At 46.4% G+C, this 20,468-nt stretch overlaps 3 protein-coding genes across 3 annotated transcripts in view; all 3 read right to left on the bottom strand.

Annotated features, from left to right (window-relative positions):
* The window catches only part of S100A16 (S100 calcium binding protein A16), a 6,311-nt gene extending 4,329 nt beyond the window's left edge, over window positions 1-1,982 (bottom strand). The window contains exon 1 of the mRNA XM_080916100.1: window positions 1,860-1,982. The gene's annotated coding sequence lies outside the window, so the exon portion shown is untranslated. The remainder of the gene's footprint in view (window positions 1-1,859) is intronic.
* Window positions 1,983-8,553: 6,571 nt separating this feature from the next.
* S100A14 (S100 calcium binding protein A14) lies at window positions 8,554-10,446 on the bottom strand. The gene is made up of 4 exons (XM_080915669.1): window positions 10,432-10,446; window positions 9,997-10,114; window positions 9,494-9,640; window positions 8,554-9,284 (listed from the first exon to the last, which is right to left on the bottom strand). Exons 2-4 carry the CDS (start codon window positions 10,024-10,026, stop codon window positions 9,147-9,149), a joined length of 315 nt encoding a protein of 104 aa, XP_080771795.1. The 5' UTR covers window positions 10,027-10,114; window positions 10,432-10,446; the 3' UTR covers window positions 8,554-9,146.
* A 2,097-nt stretch (window positions 10,447-12,543) lies between these two features.
* Window positions 12,544-20,208, bottom strand: S100A13 (S100 calcium binding protein A13). The gene is made up of 3 exons (XM_080915716.1): window positions 20,109-20,208; window positions 19,074-19,266; window positions 12,544-12,735 (listed from the first exon to the last, which is right to left on the bottom strand). The coding sequence occupies exons 2-3, from the start codon at window positions 19,224-19,226 to the stop codon at window positions 12,592-12,594; spliced, it is 297 nt and encodes a 98-aa protein (XP_080771842.1). The 5' UTR covers window positions 19,227-19,266; window positions 20,109-20,208; the 3' UTR covers window positions 12,544-12,591.
* Between the last annotated feature and the right edge of the window lie 260 nt (window positions 20,209-20,468).

Here is a 20,468-nt window from a genome sequence, read left to right as displayed (position 1 = left end):
AGGCAGGCCTATCCTGGGGGTAGTTTCACAGGCAAGTCCTGGAATGAGAGTTGGGGGTTACGAGGACAGGGGATACCAGTGTACAGTGAAGCCTTCCTAAAAAGCAGATATAAGGAATCACTTCAAAGGGCCTTCCCCTAAAGGGGCCTTTCACCTTAGGCCCCACCCTTCCTCCAATGTTCTCTTAGTCTGCTGGACTGATTCATCATTGAGCAACCTGGAGGCTCTCCTCCCCCATCCCCCCACCCCCGCCCACCTGAGCCTGGCTTGCTGACTTTTCCAAAAGCCTAAATTGCTCTGACCATGCCCCTGGATCTCAGCCACTCCAGCCCCACCCTCCCTCCCCCAAGTCTGGTCCCCACGCCTTTCTAAGATCCCTCAGTCCACCTTGGTCTGGAGCTCTGAATGTCCGCCACTCTCTCCAAGGTTCACCTCATGTACGCTTAAGTGGTTACTTATTCCCAAACGTTGAATACGTCCACACTCGTCTCTTGTCCTTGGGGTCTTCCCCAAAGCCCTTCAGTTTTAACTGGCGTTCTCTGTGCTCCTCTCATGGACCTCAGATTCACTCATCCTTTTCCCATTGGTTTACTCACTCACCAACGGCCTCATTCATTACTTCCATCCATTCACTCAGCCATTCAGCAATACATTCATGCTCTCATTCATTCAACCATCCCCTTCTTCATTAACTCACTGCCCCCCAACTGCTATCAATATACCAGGGCAGGTTAAGTAACTGAACTGGGCCGTAATCTCTATCTGCAAGACTCTCTGCCCCCCTCATACTCTTTTCCCAGTGTTGGAGGCTAATGGTTCACAGAGGTGCTCTTACCTCTGTACCCTCACAGGACGCATGACATCATATCCATATATCAACATACATCAACTCTGCCAGTCCTGATCTGCTTAAGTACCCCATTTATCTTCAGCCAACTTCTGCTGAAGCATGAAGTCCTTCGAATTTTTCCCCCCAAATTCATAATGTTGTGACTGGATGTTGTACATACACACACACACACACACACACACACATCCCTACCTCTCTACCCCAGGCCTCTCCAACATTCAAGGCTCCTCTCCTGAGTAGAGGCTGAGCCCACCTTAGCACCCATCACCCCTGTCCTTGCCCCCACCTCAACTGGGCTGGGCAGGCAAACACTCCTACAGTGCAGGTGGCTCTGTCAGGCAAAGCCAGTCAAGCTGGGACCTGCCTAGGTTCTAGAGTGGAAAGGCTGCCAGTCTGAAGCTCCACTCCTTTCTCTTTCCCTCTCCCCCATCCAGGGGCCCTCACAGGCTTCCCCGGGCCACTCCCAAGGAACACCACCCAGAGCAAATGAGGCCTGCATCCCAGTTCTGCCTGTGCCCCAGGTGGAAGAGACTCCACCTTGGTCCCTGCCTCCCTTTCCTGACTTCTTAGGCTCTGGGCCCTCTCCAGTTCCTCCTGAAAACCATCTTTTCCCCAGGTCACAGCTACCACAGACCAGTGTGGCCTGTGTCTAGAGTCTGTCAGCCCCCAACGCCCACCAAACACACTCTCCGCCCTGTTCCGTTTAGAGAGGACGCAACAGCTGTGGACAAGGCCCTGGAATGTTCTGCCCAATGTCCCAGCCCCTGGAGATGAGCCAGGTCGGCTGCTTGGCCAGGGAGAGGGTCCTGCTCTCCTCTACAGGTTTCACAAAGCCACGGGGGCTGCTCACACCTTAACTAGCCTTTGGGGAGAGTTAATGGTTACCAAAATCTTCCTGCCCTGTTTCTGGTAGGCACCTCTCCTCAGGCTCCCTTTTGACCCCCACCCCCAAGGCTTCAGAGTCCCTACAGCAGCCCCAGACCTCCCCAGCTGGGCCTGGGGTGCTCACCTGCCTCCTCCGAGAGTCCACCTCCTCCAGCAAGGCTCTGAGGCCTGGGCTCTGGCACTGACAGCCAAGCAGCTCCTGCTCAGCAGAGCCAGGACTCCTCCCCACTACACTCCCAGAATCTGTCCCACTCCCTCCCGGCCTTGCCTGGCTGAGCTGGCTGTGGGAAGGTAGTGACTGAACTCTTGACTTGGCCCTGGGGTTGGGCCCTTGTTAAAGGGATACACACCTTTTTTTTTTAAACACCCCTCTACCCTCACCCTAGAGGGAGTGGTAGAAGCTGGCAGTCCCCCAACCCCACCCTCCTAAACCCACAGGCTCTGAGCAGAATCCAACAAGGCAGAGGAGAGAAAAAGAAAGCTCGTCACCTGCTTCTCTCTCACCTAGGTCACTAAGAGCCAGGTTTCAGGGTAACCCCCACCAAAGACAAGTTCAGTTAGATTCTCTGGCCACAGGAGTTCCCTGCTGTCGGGATTAAGGAGTCTAACACCTGATTTCTGTTGACAAAAGCAAACGTCAGCCACCCTAAGCTCAGGGATTCATCCCTAAGGCCCTCCTGCACAGCAGATGCACCTAACCCTGTACACAACTCTCCTGCAGGTACCCAAGAAAACTGGCCAGCTTGACCTCCTTACAGAAGGCTGCAGTCCAACAGAGAGGACCCTTTGGCCCACTCTCATGGTGACTTCTGTCAGGTACCAAAAAACATTCTCGTACCCATCCCCCCCACACACACACACCTGATAAATGGCTAACTGGAGTGCCTATTAACATATTAAAGCCTGTGACAGGCTCTCTCAGAACCTGTTACATCATCCTGAGTCCTCTCAGAGACCTCACCTGCAACCCCTACCCTTCTTCCTTACAGTCTGTTGGAATCCTCCCTTAGGCAGTGGTCCTGTTTGTGACCTTTGTCCCTTCTAGACGTCTCTCTTCTCCTTCCAGGAAATCCCACTGCTTCCTTAAATCCTTCTGGGCCTCTAGCTTTCGTCTTATATGACCCTTTATTTCTTCTTCCTTTCACTCGGAGATTTTATTAAAACCTCCTTTCTTACTAAGAACAGCTTGGCCTCAGTACAGTTCACTCCATGGCCCCAAGCTGGCACGCTTGTTTTCCAAACCCTCTCATATGGTTACAACATCCACCACTGCAGACACAGCAATGACAGTGCTTATATCTACATTTCTCTGCTCTCTGCCTCCAGAAGTCTCTCACCTCTAAGGTTTTTCTACTTTCCATTAAAAAAAAAAAAAAACCTTTTATCTCTACTATTTCTTTGCCCTTTGCTCACAAAAAAAAAAAAAAGAAAGAAAGAAAGAAAAGAAAAGAAAAGAAAAAAAGAAAAAGAAACTCTTGAAATTATGCTATAAACTATGTCAGAGTTTGTAAGTTCATTGATTATGGTAAAAAAATTATCTGTAACAATGACAAAAGGCTATATACTGTGTGACAACACTACAGCTTCCTTCATTTTGTCTTTTTAGGGGGGATGTTGCCAGGGTGAAGGGTGGATACTAAGAAACCAGGAGATGACTAGGACTGGAGTAAATGATGTGAAATTTACAAAGAATCAATAAAAAGCTTTTTTAAATCTGTAAAAATTTCACTTGAAACTAATAACAAAAGGCTTATAGTTAAAAAATCCATACATAGGTCATTTAAATTTGCTAAAACATATAGATAGATACATATATACACATATATGTACATATATACATATACACATACACATACACAGTGGTAGTTTGAATATGCTTGGCCCAGGGTATGGCACTATTTGGAGGTGTGACCTTGTTGGAAGAAGTGTGTCACTGTAGGTGTGGGCTTTAAGACCCTCATCCTAGCTGCACGGGAGCCAGTCTTCTCCTAGCTGCCTTCGGAACAAGAGGTAGAACTCTCAGCTCCTCCAGCACCATGCCTACCTAGATGCTGCCATGCTCCTGCCATAATGATAATGGACTGAGCCTCTAAACCTGTATGCCAGCCCCAATTAAATGTTGTCCTTCATGAGAGTTGCCATGGTCATGGTGTCTGTTCACAACAGTAAAACCCTAAGACATACATGATTCAATTCTTGTTTAGAATATACTGTATATGTACTTGGATTCAACTCTTGTTTTGAAAAAGTAGATCTATTAGAAAAATTAGTATTTTTAAATAGCAACCATGTAGTTCACTTCCATCTTAGCTGATGACCTCATAAGGATGCAAAAACCATCTTTACTGGCAGCCATCTTTACTAAGGTTAAAAGAGAGTACATGCAATGTAACTTCACCACCATCTTGAATAAGGTGACCACATGGAATGCATCGACTAAGACAACTATCATGAAACTTCTTAGACCTACTGAGTACCTTACTTATCACTGTTATCTTCTATTAGACTAAGAAAACAACAACTGGTCTCCAAAACATTTTGGATTAGAGTGAACTTTTGTATGATGATAAGTTCCTAAGGTTATAAAAGTCTACTCAGGTTAATAGAAACTATCTTAGGGATGTATTTCTAACCACTCATCTTAGCCAACTGTTTAACACTAGGCTTCTAGAACATTTAAATATTAAACAGCATGTCTAAAAATTATATATATATATATATATATATATATATATATATATATATATATATATATATATATATATATATATATATATATATATATATATATGATAAATAAGGCTTATAAATTCCTAAGGTCTAGGCTGGAGAGATGGCTCAGCAGTTAAGAACACTGACTGCTCTTCCAGAGGTCCTGAGTTCAATTCCCAGCAACCATATGGTGGCTCACAGGGTTTGATGCCCTCTTCTGGTGTGTCTGAAGGCAGCAACAGTATACTCACATACATAAAATAAATAAAATCTTAAATTCCTGAGGTCTACTCAGGTTAACAGTAACTGGTTTAAAGGTGATCTTCTTTGTCTTTGCTAAGCTTTAGCTACTTGGATAAACTGAGTCTAACAAATTCCTATGATATCCTGTAATCATTCACTATAAAAAATATCAAAAAAATAAGGTTCCAAATACCTCTGTGGAGTGTTTAGGGTCTTACAAAGTTCCCAATCTCTGTTGACTTCACTTATGGTTTAAAGTTTTATGTTGCTGCTACAAAATGTTCAATTAACTCTTCAACTCCAAGTTTTAAGGCTCAAATTTAACAGGGATAAATTTATAAAATCCTAATTTTATAAATGGTACTAACATGGGCTGGAAAGATGGCTCAATGGTTAAGAGTACTGGTTGCTCTACCGAGGTTCAATTCCCAGCAACCACAGCAGCTCACAACTACCCTCATACAGACAGACATGCAGAAAAATACTATTGTTCATAAAACTAAGATAAATGTGTTTTTAAAGTTACCAACCTGTAAACTCTTAAAGATAATTAAGATATGCAGGTTAATGGTCAGCCACCTTATATAATGATTAAATTCTTTCATGTGTGTAGTCATACTAAATACAAATGTGATTTATTTACCAGGATAAGCTCTGTTAAGCATCCTGTATTCTTTTTTTTTTTTTTTTTTTTTTTTGAGGTTAAGCCAAAAGCAAGTAACTAAAAAACAAGCAAAGTGCTTTAGGCTAACCCCTGGCGAAAGAGCTGCATCACAGCTCTGCCCACACTGTGGGCACTGTTGGGTTGGCTGTCCTACTCTGCCCTGTCCAAGTATGTCAGTTTCCCTAAGTTCCTCCTCCACAGAAAAATCTCTCAGACCTTCTGAGTCTGGCAGCTAAAGGCCAATACTGTCCTGTGTGGCAGCTAGAGATTTACTGTTGTCCTGTGTGACAGCAAAGGCCAACTTCTTCTACCTCCAACCCACCATTGAGATCACAGAGGGAGCCTAGGGTAACCATCTAGGTAGCCAGTAAGTCTCTGTTGTTCTAATTGATACATAGGGGTCATTTGGATTATACTCTCTGCTATAATGTATCCCTCTTCTCAAATCTCTGATGGTGTTGATGACTAACTATAGCTCTGTGTTAACAGCAGCAAGCAAACCAGCTCCTTGCCCGTGGCCAGCTGCAGCTGCTTGGTCAGTGCACTTCATATATGTCAAATAATATATGTCAAATCAGGTCTCTCTTGTTTCTAGAGCTACTAGGTCTCCTGCTGAGAAAGGCAGACACACACAGAGACACAGATACCTTGTTGGCCAACTTCACACTGAATAAGATAGACTCACAAAACAGGTTTCAACGTAACTTTTTACTACTCCTTTATTTAAAGGAACCTGTTTTTCAGTGACTGCTCTCAGTAATCAACCACCTGTGTCTTAGGGTAAAATGACTGGATGGAAGGAAAAGGTTTGAAGTTGATGTGAGTTGTGAGGGCCTCAGAAAGTAACTTAAGGCTTGTAAATGCACACTGTAAAGGTCTGAGGCTATGAAGCTTGAGTTGTGAGTTCTATGAAGGTGTTTTTAAGGTGCCTAGAAGCAATGTGTAAAGGTCTAAGAAAGCGATGTGAGGTGTGTGAAAAATGAGAAACGTTTCAGACTTCTTTTTCTCTCTGCACTAGTGTTCTATTAAGACTTCCAGTCAGGCAATGGTGGCCCTCACCTCTAATCCCAGCACTAGGGAGGCAGAGGCAGGTTGATCTCTATGAGATCTGGAGAGCCAGCTGAAGAGTAAAAGGTTGTCAAAGGACACTGATTCCTTGCCCTAGGGATTTCCTCTGCCGCTCCCAGGAAATCCCACCCAGGAAATCCCACTTTCTTGAGATTTGAGTTCCCAAAATACCACAGAAGGTCCGGATGACCTCTGTGGAATGTTCCAATGCCCTAGGTGTGCCTGGGGGTGTACTGATAAAAAAATGTATGATTCTTCCCCTTTGAATTTCCTCATTCTGCCTGTCCTCCCCTTCCTTTGTGATTTTTGCCTTTATAAGCCTGTTACAAGTTCAGGCCAGGGTCGAACTCCTCTACCCCTGCGTGGTGTATGAGTCTCGACCCCAGCATGCTGGCCTGAGATCTCACTCTTTCACTTTCAATAAACTTCCTCATGCGATTGCAGCAAGTCTGGTCTCGGTGCCTCATTGGGTGCGTGCCTCTCCTGAGATTTGAGTGAGGGTCTCCCTTCGGAGGTCTTTCACAGCCTGGTCTACTTAAAATTTTCTAGTAAGCTTCAGGGAGTCATGAGACTTGGATCTCTCTCTCACAAGTCAAATGGACTCCAGATAAGTACTCCTGTCAATCAACAGCCTAAATCTTCCTATCTGCCTGTTCCTGAAGGTGTCATCTCTCCCTCACCCCTGGTCTTGGGACTCTCCAGTCCCCACTCCCTGAAACTACCAGGACCACAAGCTTGGAAGTTTCTTTTTTTTTTTTTTTTTAATGATTTATTTATTTAATGTGAGTACACTGTTGCTTTCTACAGACACCAGAAGAGGAATCAGATCCCATTACAGATGGTTGTGAGCCACCATGTGGTTGTTGGGAATTGAACTCAGGACCTTTGGAAGAGCAGTCAGTGCTCTTAACCACTGAGCCATCTCTCAAGCCCCTGGAAGTTTCAAATACACGGCCATGATAAACATTTTCTCCTAAGCTCCTTAACTGTGCCTTCTGTCTCTAGTCTATATCTGTACCCACAAATTTCCAGTCGGCAGAAGAGTGCAAACTGCTCTAAAACTGCCTTCAATGTACCAGCTCCAAATGTTCCTTAGAACCTGCATCCTAGACTTCTCCAAGAAGGCTAAGCCCAGGTGGTCCCTCAGAACAGGGGCAGTAAGGGAAACAGATGTCCCCCAACCTGCACTCTTCCCTCTTCCCAACCTTTGACCAACATTCTAGCCTTCTTGCGCCTGTGACAAAAAAAGAAATGCCCCAATTTTAGCTAAGAAACAGTCACAGAAGAGATTGTGTTGCCCCTTATCGCCAACAAATGGTTAGAATGTCAAAGAAAACACTGGACAGATACCAGCTGTGGTGCCCACTCAGCCTGCCTAAACCAGGCTCTCTGAGCTTCGCCTGGTACAAAGTCCTGCCTAACCTAAACCTCTCCAGCCTCTGAGCTTCTTTCTCTTCCTCCAACTCCTGATTCCTATATAACTGGGCCATTTGGGTCACACACTTTCTCACTTCCTCTTTGTCCTCTCTCTAGCCCCTCTCTTGATCTTGGTCTCAATCCCTCTCTTTCCTCTCATGGCCTGGTCTATTCATTCATCCGTCTGGCTTTCTGGTAAATATTCCGTGTGATAGGTCACATCCTCCTACTATGAGAGAACTAGTCACCATCCCCATGATGAACGTACTATAAGAGAGTTCCCAGAGTGCAAGCTGTAAGTGGCAGAGTTAGGATCCAAACTTCAGCCACTCAACCTGTTTCTAAATATCTATTTCCCTTGACATTAGTCAACTCTGCCCCAGGACACATGGTTCATCCCTTTCGCCGGGTATGCATGCATGCATTTTTATCATCTATCAGAGGACCAGCCCTGGATAGGCAAGGAGGAACCTGTCTCTCTGAGAGGCATACCTTGTGTAGCTTTTAGGGCTGGGACCACCCTCAATCCAAGTCCATGGAGCGATGTGAATACCTAGTCTCTTCCACTGCCAACCACTCCATCCTCTTATCCCTCACCAACCAATGACTCCACCACTGTCCCAAAGAACCCCACATCCCTGGACTCTGAATACTGGGCAGAGAAGAGGAATAAAGAGTCAAGACAACTCATTTTACATTTTCCAGTATTTTTATTAATCAAATGATATAAAATAACTATCATCCACATATGCTCAAGCATCTAGCTGGCCCTCTCACCCCGAAGTCATGCCCTCCTCAGCCTCTTTTACAACTCTGCTCCTATTTCTCCTGCCCCTACTCAAGGACAGACACTGGAAGGAGGATGGGGCAGAGCTGGAAGCAGCGAGGATAGCCCAGGGCAGACAACTACAGTTTAGGTTGGACAAGATTAGATGGGGGTATTTCCCAGACACCCTTTTCAGGACCAAATACACAGCCAGCTTTCCCAGCCCCACTCTTCCTATCACTTCCCATAGCCCAGTTCCTTTCTGCCCTTCCCGCACTAGCAAATTGCTTGGCTCTTACCCTTCCAGGATCCCCACATATCCTCTCAGGCCCCAACCCACCCCCTGAGCGTCCTTGAGATGAGAACTTCTGGACCCAGGAGCTCCACAGAGCCCACAGAGAAGCCTGTCCTAAACCTGAACATTGCAGAGATGAGAGGTACATGTTGGAGAAGGGGGTGATGGGGGTTGAGAGAAGTTTTATTTCCAGAGCCTCTAAAATCCCTTCCCCCCAACACCCCCAACAAGTTCCAAGTAGATGTCCTCAGCTCCGAGCCACAGGTCTCTCCATCTTCACACTCTTAGCTGCTTCTCCAATCAACTCCCAGAAGCTTCCAAACTCCAGTTTCGAGTCATTACAGTTGCCCAGGCTGGCAATTTTCTCTTCTAGCCCACAGTTGCTCTGAGGACAGGAAAGACATCAAAACTCAGCGAGGCAGCACTTCCGGATCTGCCTGCCCCACCCTGGCCGGGGGCAAGTAGTAGGAGAGGAGCCTACCAGGTATCCCCAAGAGGGGAAAGGTAAGGGGTTCCCAGTGCCAGTGTGGTGGGTGATACTCTAGCTTGGGAAGTCAGGGCTATGGGGGGGGGGGGGGTTCATTCCCTCAATACCGGCATGAGGTGTGGCAGCTGCTGGGTAACCAGGTCTCGAAGTTCAGCAGGGGTCAGGGTTTCCTTTTTACCCTCCACAGAGTAGTTATGGAAGTTCTTGATGAGCGTCTCAATGGCCCTCTCTACATCGCTGAGTTCTTGGGCGTCCTGAAGATAGGAGACACAACCCACATCAGGAGGACCCACCCACTCTACAAAGCCCTTTTCTCCTCCACTACAGAGTCTAGGGCACAGTGGCCTCTGCCCTAAGCCACTGATTAGGCAAGCCCTACCACCCCCGATCTCAGGCAGGGCAAGCCCTAGCTTGTGCCCAGACATCCTATTTCCAGAAGAAAGTCATTTGCATCACCCTGTGTAGGCACAGGGGAGGGGATTTGGGGCTGGCAATGTTACAGGCCAAGGCCTAGGGAAAGATCAGAATTCAGGGGGCGGGGGGGCACAAACCCTCACAACAGAAGAGGAGACTATAAGAACAGAAAGACAGGCCAGATGAATGGGCCCACCTCAGCATTGGCTGACCGACACTGTCCCATTGTTCCCGGTACACTGGTCCTTCTGTGAGTTGAGTTTTGTCGTCTGTCCTAGAGCCTGCCCCACAGGAGCTGATGGATCATGATCTGCCTAGAGGAGGGGGAGGCCTAAGGTGAGAGGAGAGCTCATTCTATTTTTTTCATGACTACCCTTGGCTCCACCCAACATATATCTTCACCGAAGGGACTGGAGTGTACTCCACATTGATACAATTCCTGCCAAAACTCCAGGAACTAAGGCCACAGCCCCCAAGCCAACCCACTCAGAGGGAATCCCCCTGGGCCTCACCTCACCTCCATTCCTTCCCACCTCCTCCAGCTACCCCTGTAAGACTTGGGCAAGAGAGTCATGGGGTGCTCCCTGAAGCAGGACAGCCCTTCTAGGTTGAAGGCGCTGAGCTTTCTTACCTGCTGGCAGCTGGGAGACAGGATGGAGGAGCCAGCTCACCTGAGCTCAGCTCTTATACCTGGGGGAAGGGAGGGGAGGCTGGGGGGCAGGGCCAGGGCCTTATCCCTCAGCCACCCCAGTTATTGCAGCCTCCTGGGCTGGAAGCCAGCTTTATGAGCCCCACCCTCTGCAGTTCTAGAGTCAGTTCCCACCCCTACCATGAGGAGGAAGCTGTGGAGGGCTGGGTATGAGATGCCCCTGGCACAAAAACACCTTACAGAGTTCCAGGAAGAGGAGAAAGGAGAGCTAGGGGCTGCAGAGGGGATCTTACTTGGGAGAGTGAGAACCTGAGGCAGCTATGAGGCAGGGGAGCAGAGGGAGAAGCAAGGGCGGCTCAGGGTGAGTTTATGGAAGGAGGAGCCTGAAAGAGGCCCGTGGATCTCTGTGTTTTGACATCCCTCTTCCCCTCTCCCTCCCAACTAGAGCTAGTCTGACTAGGAACGCTCTGGCCTGCTGAAACCTAGAAGCAAGCTTTTCTCAGTCCTCACCGCCTAGACGTGAAAGGTTGGAAGGAGAGGCCCGAGGAGCGTGTCCTGGTATTGGAAACCACACTGAGCCTTCACCTGAAGACCTGCCAGCTCCCTGCAGCAGCCCAGGCTCAAAGGAGTGACCTGGCAGGTAACAACCTCTCCAAACTGGTTACACTGCCACCTCCTCCCTCCCTCAAAATCCTACCCCCTCCCTGAGCGACATCTCAATACCAGCCCTCCAAACTACTACCCAGGCATTCCAGGGGGAACCTGAACTGTACTTCCAGGGACTGTGACCAACCCAGCTAGCCTTCCTACCTGCCCAGGACCTAGGACCTAAAGCCATGGGGAAGCAGAGACAAGTGGAAGGGCAGAGGAGTTAGTGAAAGGATCACATGGGTCTAGCGTCAAAATTCCCTTCCTTACTCTGGAATCAGAGAATGCGTCTGGACAGTCTTCCATGCTGGGGGGCCCCTGTGTTTCCTGTCTCAATCGGGGACTCTTCTACATGCCTCATTTGGAGACCTCTGAAAGGCTTCAGTCTGGAAAGCCTACAAGAGACTCACCATCTGAGAGGCTGAGGAATTGGAAACTCTCATATGTCTCTGCCGACATCCCCTCGGAGGGTCCCTCTGGGGCCTCTTTCCTGCCTCTTGATGGGGAATTTGTCTCTGCTCATTTTTCTCTGGTGGACTAGCTGCCCCAAGTGGACATTCACAGTTACAGCAGTGAGGCTTACATCACTGCCACACCCCTACTCTCTCAGTGAAGGCTGGGTAGGGACAACTCCATCCCCACAGCTCCTTCTCCCTGTCGTGTCTGAGCAGCCCTTCTGCAGGCACTCTCTAGCCATTCTTGTCTTTGTAATCTAACCTTCCCTAAAAATGTTTCCTCAGAGCCAGAAGGAGTAATGCACCTGTAATCCCAGCACCTTCGAAGTTGAAACAGGAGGATTGCTGGAGGTAGCGAGACTCTTGTCTTAATGATAACAACACAAAAAGAAAGAAAGCTAAAAGAGGGCTGGGGTGTGGCTCCTCCCAACTGCCTAACGTGCAAAATCATAGTCCGATGCTCAACATTGCAAAAATTAAATGAATTAACTAACAGCTGTGACAGTTAACTGGGTAATACGGATAATGTTTAGCGATGTTCATTATTACCATTACAAGCCAAGGACAAACTCCAGGAGTTCTATGGAGGAAACTGGGAACTGGAGACATGGGGGTGATTTCCAAAAGTTGCCTTGCCTGCCTCAACTCTCTGTACTTTTTGCTTATCAACTATGTGTTTATTGAGCACCTACTTAGTGCAAGATATGTTACTACGCCACACACACTCAAGGACCTGAGTTCTGTCCTCAGCAACAGAGGAACAAAAATAAAAATAAATAATTGTTTTTAAAACACATAGTTCTAGATGCTGTAGGATATTTGAAGATGAACCACATTCCTTATCTTCAAAGTACCCATAATTTTCATATTTTCATCTCAGGTACAGACAGAGCTTTCCCATCTCCCAGTCTCAAGTAATCAGGGTGGTGTATCAAAATCAGCATAGCATCTGTGTTTCAAGGAGAAAGCTTTATTTGGGGGAGTGGAGTGCTGCCTGGCCCTGCCCAGACTCCGCTGACCCCCATCCTGGCAGCAGGCTTTACTTCTTCCGGATTGCCAGGGCCTTCTCCTTCCGGATTTCCTTTGCCAGTTCCCCAATCAGTCTCCAGTATTCATTGAACTTCAGCTCTGAGTCCTGATTCACGTCCAAGCTCTTCATCTTTTCATCTAGAGAGCCCACATCCTAAGAAGATGTAGAAGGGAAAGGTTAGAGACTATGTCTCAGGCAGGGCAGGGAGAGAGGGAAGTGCAGGTGCCTTCCTTCACACAACGCCAATGCCTGTTCCTGGCCTGAGGGATAAGGCAATGGCTCCAGGACTGCACTGCCTGGAGGTCCTATATCCAAGGGACAGAAGCAGACACTAGGGCTGATGGTAAACTACCTTCCTCCTTCACAGAGCACCATTGCCAATGATGCTCATTTACATCACCCTAATATCTTCCCAATTTAGCCACCACCGAGTAGGTCAGGGGAATAGCAAAAATACCAAGTCAATCTGGTTTTCTAGGGTGCTCTTGACAAAGAGTGTCATGGATGTGAAGCCAATGCATTCCATAAGCCTGCCTTCATGAGGAAAGGATTGCCAGATAAACAATTAGAACATAAATGTCACTGTTGAACAAGGGGTGAGTATCAGATTGAAGGATGCCTCAAATAGAGCTTTGATTCTCAATGCTGGGAGATATGGGGGAGGGGTGGAAGGGGGTTGTTTTGGTTTTTAGATTTATTCATTTTATTTTATACATATGGGCATGTTGCCAACACGTGGTATGTGTGTATACCATATGCATGCCTGGTGCTCACAAAGGTCAGAAGAGAATGTCTGAACAGGAATTACAGATGGTTGAGTTGCCACATGGATGCTTGGAATTGAACCTGGGTCCTTTGCAAGAGCAGTGTGCATATTCACTGAGCCATCTCTCTGGCCCCCATGCTCAACCTTTGAGTCAACATCTAGACAAAGGCAAAAAAGTCTGCCAAACAGATATCTAGATGACACAAAGCAAATTGCTAGCAGGGTGTTTCGCAGAGTCATAAACTGTACAACACTTCCATTGCCAGCCAAAGGGAAGAGTAGCAAGTAGTCTTAGGTCCTTGATTCCAGGCATGGTGACACTACATTGTTTATTTCAATGGATCCTCGTGATCTGCTAGGATGACAGCCTAGTGACACAAGGACCTTGTCTATGTTGTTCAGCACCACACATTCAGTGTCAAGTACACAGCTAAAGTTTGTTCATCAAGAAAGGAAAAAACAGTAAGTACGTGTTAAATAAATACATCACTAAACAAACAAGAAAGGTGTGACAAGTCTACCTAGTAGATGAGAAACTTAAACCTCAGAAAAATCAAACACTGGCACCAAGCACAGATGAACAGCCAGAACCTGTATTTGAGTCCAGTCCAGGTCTCCCTCCTTCTCTCTCTGTCTCTGTCTCTCTCTGTCTCTCTCTCTCTGTGTCTCTCTCTGTCTCTGTCTCTCTCTGTCTCTCTCTCTGTGTCTCTCTCCCTCCCTCCCTCCCTCTCTCCTTCTCTCCCTCCCTCCTTTTCTTCTTCCCTCTCCCCCATCTCTCCTCATTTTATTTTATATGTGTGAGTATTTTGCACCATGTATGTGCCTGGTGTCGGTTGAGGCCAAAAGAGGGTGTGGATCCCCTCGAACTGGAGTATAGACAGAGATAAGCCATTATGGAGCAATGGAACTAAATCCTGGTCCTCTGAAAGGGCAGCCAGTGCTCTTAACCAATAAGCCATCTCTCCAGCTCAAACCCAAGTTTTCTAAATCAGTGATTCAGTTCCCATCTATTGCTCTGTATCTTTCCCTGCCTGTACCCTGCCCCTGTCAAAAAAAAAAAAAAAAAAAAAAAAAAAGGACTATTAGAGTCAGGCAGGGCTGGAGAGATGGCTCAGAGGTTAAGAGAGTTACTCTTCCAGATGTCCTAAGTTCAATTCCCAGCAACCACATTGTGGCTCTTAACCACTTATAACGAAGTCTGGTGCCCTCTTCTGGTCTGCAGGCATACATGCAGGCAGAATGCTATAGACATGATAAATCTTTTTTGAAGAAAAAGAAAGAAAGAAAGAAAGGAAGGAAGGAAGGAAGGAAGGAAGGAAGGAAGGAAGAAAGAAAGAAAGAAAGAAAGAAAGAAAGAAAGAAAGAAAGAAAGAAAGAAAGAGAAAGAAAGAAAGAAAGGAGAAATTAGTCAGGCAGGACAGTAATCTCAGGTACCCAGGATAAGTTTTTCATTTGTTTTATTTATTTAATGTGTGAGTTGTCTGCTACATGTACACCTGTGTGCCAGAAGAGAGCATTAGATCCCTTTTTACAGATGTTTGTGAGCCACCATGGGGGTGCTAAGGATTGAACTCAGGGCCTCTGGAAGAGCAGCCAGTGCTCTTAACCACTGAGCCATCTCTCCAGCCCCTCAAATGTTTTTAAAGTGTTATGGTTATAGCCCGGCCTGGGCAGTTTACTTAACATGCATGAAGCTCTATCTTCAACCTCTAGTATCATACACACGAAACTATAGGTAAAGGTGCTTGTGAGTCCAGCACTTGGGAGGGCCAGGATCAGGATCATTCATAGCTAACCAGCAAATATGGGATGCGTATTGTGACCATGTCTCAAAAAATATTTTAATGGCTTTTAGTTATAAGGATAATTACAAGTTAGAAAATATAATGAAAAATACTACTTAAAATAGAAAAAAAGGAAGGAAGAATGAGAAGGAAAGGAAAAGAAAAAGAAACAGCATTTACACACAGATGCCACAATTAGGCCTCCTGTAAGAAAACTGAACTAAGGAACTGATTAGAAAAAAAACAGATTCCTCTCTCCTCAGGTCTAGCACAGAAATTTACTTTGGGTTCTACCTGATTGTTACTTTGTTTTGAGACAAAGACTCACTATATGGCCCAAGCTCGCCTTGAATTCTAGATCCTCCTGCTCCCTCCTCCCCCCAAGTGAAGTTCCCAGGGGAAAAGGCCATGCTTCTGTTAAAGATTCTATAGAATCTAAAGAATCTATAGACTCTAAAGGTGCTGTAGAATCAGAATCTGTTAAAGTTGCTACAGGGCTGACTGGTTAGAATGTCATGATTGTGATGATCTGGAATGTTACACACACAGAGCCAAAAGTATCTTGGGCCACTTTTAACCCCTCAGTCTTTTAGCCATTTAACACTTTATCTAACTTGATATCAGGTAATCAAGTTGATATTTGGAAAGTAGTAACTTACTAGCTTTCAGCAGCCTAAAGCTAAAAGCATCCATATCAAAGACTTCCAGGCTTGGCTTAGCTGTGAACCTTGCATAACCTGAGGCCCCCACCTATATAATCAGAAAATGCCTTGATTTCCTCTGTTCTATGACATAAAAAAACTTCACAGAAACTGGATACGGCGCTGCATGCCTTTAATCCCAGCACTCACAGAGGCAGGTGTGTCTCTGTAAGTTCAAGGCCAGCCTGGTCTACAAAGTGAGTCCAAGACATTCAGAACTATTGCACAGAGAAACCCTGGGGGGGGGGGGGACTTCATTGGGTTGGTAGATCAGTCAGCAGTGTTTTCTTGGTATGCACAAAGCCCTAGGTTCTGTCTCCAGCACCACATAAACTAGGTATGATGGCGCAGGTCTGCAGTACCAGCACTTGTATTTACAAGACTGGAGATTCTAGAAGAGGAAGAGGAGAAAGAAAGAAGAAAGGAAGGAAAGAAATAAAAACTTGCTGTAATTGCTTCCACCTTCTCATGTGTCATTCCAGACAACCCAGTTCCTATTTCTAGCCATGGTTATTCATAATTGGCTCAGAATAAACTCTTTCTTATTCCCTTTGAAAGCTGCTGTGGGGACTGGAGAGATGGTTCAGAGGTTAAAAGCACTGACTGCTCTTCTAGAGGTCCTGAGTTCAATTCCCAGCAACCATATGGTGGCTCACAGTCATCTTAATGGGATCTGATGCCCTCTACTGGTGTTTCTGAAAACAGTGACAATGTACCCATATAAATAATAATAATAATGTCTTTTTTAAGTATAACCAATTATTAAAATGAAAGAAAAGAAAGCTGCTTTTGCAATGATATGGAATTACAGTCATGTGCTACCATACCTGGTGTCAACACAGAACACACTCTGGCTTGGTTGTTTTCTAAGGCGGGGTCCCATGTAGCCTACTCTGGTCTTAAACCCTCAGGATAGCTGAGGGGGACCTTGAAGTCCTGATCCTCCTGCTTTCACCTCTCAAGTGTTGAGATAGCATGTGCACCACCAAGGCCAGCTTAACACAAAACACTCCTGATGCTAGCAATGTTTGGGTATTCATACCAAGCGATTCTCTGTGGGTATTCATACCAAGTGATTCTCTGTGGGTATTCATGCCAAGAGATTCTCTGTGAGTATTCATACCAAGAGATTCTCTGTGGGTATTCATACCAAGAGATTCTCTGTGAATATTCATACCAAGAGATTCTCTGGCAGACACCAGCCAGGTTTTCTGGACTTCAGTCCAGTTCTGACACGGTTTACTTAAAGTGCACACCTTGGAGAGACTCAATAGTGTAAAGATGACAGTTTTCCCTTAAGCGTAATTGACGTGATCCTAATTCAAATATTTATTGGACTCTTTTTAACATAATAAAATGCTATGAGCCAAGTGTAGTGTCAAATGTCTGTATATCCCAATCAGGTGGGAGTCCAGGACCAAAGGACCATTGTAAGTTCAAGGCCAGCTTGGCATAGTGAGTTCTAGGTCAGCAAAAGCCACATAAGGATACTCTGTCTTAAAAGATCTAAACACCAAGTAAGTAAATAAGTAAATAAATTGAGAGTTCTTCTTAAAAAACAAATATGTGAGACTCACCACTAAAATTCTGGAAAATAAGAAGTTAAGTAAATACAAATTGGTTGTGGTGTTCTTATAATTCCAGCTCGTAGGAGGCTGAGGCAGGAGCTCAGCCTGATTTAGAGTGAGGTCAAGACTAGCTTGAAAATACACAGTAATAACTGGGGGGGGGGGGGCTGTCTCAATATTTTTTAAAGGCCTGGAGAGATGGGATATGGTTCATTAAATTCCAGGACAGCTAGGGCTACACAGAGAGACCCTGTTTCAAAAAGAAGGAAAGAAGGAAGGAAGGAAGGAAGGAAGGAAGGAGAAAGGAAGGAAGGAAGGAAGGAAGGAAGGAAGGAAGGGTGGGAGGGAGGGAAGGAGGGGGAGGGAGGGGGGAGGGAGGGAGGGAGGGAGGAAGGAAGGAAGGAGAAAAGGAAAAAGAAAAGATATAGATATGGCAGTATCCACCTGTAATCCTAACACCTGGGAAGAAGATGCAAGAGGTCTCAAGTTCAAAGCCAGCCTGGAACAAACAGAGAGTCTCTGTCTCAAAAAGATAAACAAAAGGGCTACAGAGAGGGCCCAGCAGTTAAGATGGCTAGCTGCTCTTCCGGAGGACTGGGTTCAATCCCCAACACCCACATGGCTACTAATAACAATCTATAACTCTAGTTCCAGGGGATCTGGTGTCTTCCTCCAGCCCCACCAGCATACACACATGGTGCATATTCAGGCAGGCAGGCAAAATACCTACCACATCAAATAAAAATAATAGATATTAAAAATAAATAAATAAGCAAAAGCTTTCTGTGCTTGACGGCATTCCCAGGAACATCTTGAACTTTCTAAGACCTGCCTGACTTTCTGCAAGAAGTGTGGCACGCATGAGCCCCTCAAGAGACACAGTACAAGAAAACAAGGGCTCGCTGTGTGCCCTGTGACAGGCTACAATGGACAAATTAAACCTTTCTCCTCAAAAAGATTAATGCTGCTAAGAACAGTATGCTAAGCTTGAGTGTGTGGGCCTTCTGCAGAACTAAGAGGATTACAGCTCTTAAGAGATCCAGGTTGATGCTGGAGAGATGGCTCAGCGGTTAAGAGTACTGGCTGTTCTCCCACAGGTCCTGAGTTCAAATCCCAGCATATACATAAAACAAATCTTCTGAGAGCTCACTATAGCTTTTTGTATTGTTTGTTGAGAAAGGGTCTTCCTAAACTGGCTTCAAATCCTCAACTTCCTGAGTGCTGGGATCACAGAGCATGCACTACCCTGCCTGGCTTTGGGGGGGGCGGGGTTGTTGTTGTTGTTTGTTTGTTTGTTTGTTTGTTTTGGGTTTTTTGTTAAGCCTCCTTTTAGTTTTAGTTTTTACTGTCTGTAAGTCTCTGAGAGTTCATGTCTGGGTCCTATAATATGTTGAGAAAATGAGACCAGAGAGACATAGGCAGGACTTAACAGCATTGTTCAACAGAAGTACAGAGTCTAACAATAACCCATTCCCAATTGCATCAACACAGTATGTTTGTTCACACACACACACACACACACACTCACACACACACACACACGTGCCTGAGGCACCCACCCCACAGAACCACCTAAACATGCAGTCACTCACACTGTTTCCTGTCACATTACCTGTTCAGTACCATCACCTGACATACATAGAAAATCTTAGCCCTGGAGACCTCTACCAACCTTGAGCAAATGAGGCAACTGCTGAGTGACCAGCTCCTTAAATTCATTGATGCTCAGGCTGCCTTTCCGTCCTTCCCGCCCCGCAAAGGTGAAGAAAGTGGTGACTACGGTCTCAATGGCCGCCTCCAGTTCAGTCAGGGGCTCTGCTGCCATTAGTGTGCTGAAGCAGGAGCTGGTGTCCACACAGACTGACCTGACAGGGAAGAAACAGACCAGGAGAGTCAAGGATCGGAGAATGGGTGACATGGCTGTCTGAAAAGGTCTATGTGGGAAAGATGAAAGGGTCAGAACAGACGACAGTATTTCAGTTTAGGTTCACATGAGAAATCATTTTTATCTGAGTGTCTTTTTTGAGTGTCTGTCTTAGGGATGCCTCTGTAGTGGTCTCTCCATGAAACAACCACTCTATCTGTGAGTCTCTTTTATGGAGTCCTCTGAATGTGCTAACATATCCCGTGTAGGGGCTCTACTCTGATGGCCCTTTCTCTCTATTACTCCCTGGCTCAGGGTCAGGAGGTTGTTTATCTCCAATGTTGATTTATATTGAGACAGGAGTTTCCACCCTCCCCACAAACTGGCTACTGTTCCTAGTAGAGAAACCTAAGGCTGGCAACGGCCCAATTGAGATCAGGGCTGGATAAATCGGGCCAGACCCATCTTCTCTGCCCCATACTCGCCCTACCTCTAGCTAAGGGGGTCGGAGTGTGCTCAGCTCAAGAACTCACCGACCTTCCCCCGCTACTGTTCATGGTTGACAGGATCTACAAAGGGACTCTTCAAACTCAAATGCACAACTGCAACGTGTTTGGCCTTGGACACGAGAGCCCTCGGGGGTCCAGGAAGGGAAGAAACATGCCTACTCATCCCTCTCACTTCTGTCCATCCACCCACCCACATACTCCTGCAAGGACCGTTGTCTGCTCTCCCAAAGTCACTTCCTGAATCTCTGCCTGAACCCGCTTGGAAGGAGGGACCGGGAGCTGATAAGAAAAGAAGGTCTCCAAGCTCTCTGCAGAGTCGGGAAGAGTAACTCACCGGGGCTAGAAGATGGGATGCAGCTAACCGATCTGGAGCCCAGAGGCTGAAGTTTTATAAGCACCAGGGAAGGAGAGAGCCACTCCCAAGTCCGAAGTGTCAAGTTTCCGCCTCCGCTGATTCGGGAGAGGGGACCGCCCCTGCTGTCACTAGCCATCCCAACACAGCGCCACGCGCGACTGGGACACGGTTTGATCAGGAGAGACCGTAGGGTCCCATCCTTCCCAATTATGAGGGCTACTCGAGAGCCTGTGTTAGAGGGGCTGCTACTACTGCTTGAAAGAAAGTAAAAACAAAAACAAAATGTACTTGTGGAATTCAGCGCTGGGGAGCCCCTTCTGAGAAACTCGAGATCCAAAG

This window comes from Micromys minutus (assembly GCF_963924665.1).
Source record: "Micromys minutus genome assembly, chromosome: 4".
NCBI classification, from domain to species: domain Eukaryota; kingdom Metazoa; phylum Chordata; class Mammalia; order Rodentia; family Muridae; genus Micromys; species Micromys minutus.
The sequence above is the reverse complement of the archived record's forward strand: the minus strand, read 5'-3'. Positions and strand labels throughout refer to the sequence as shown.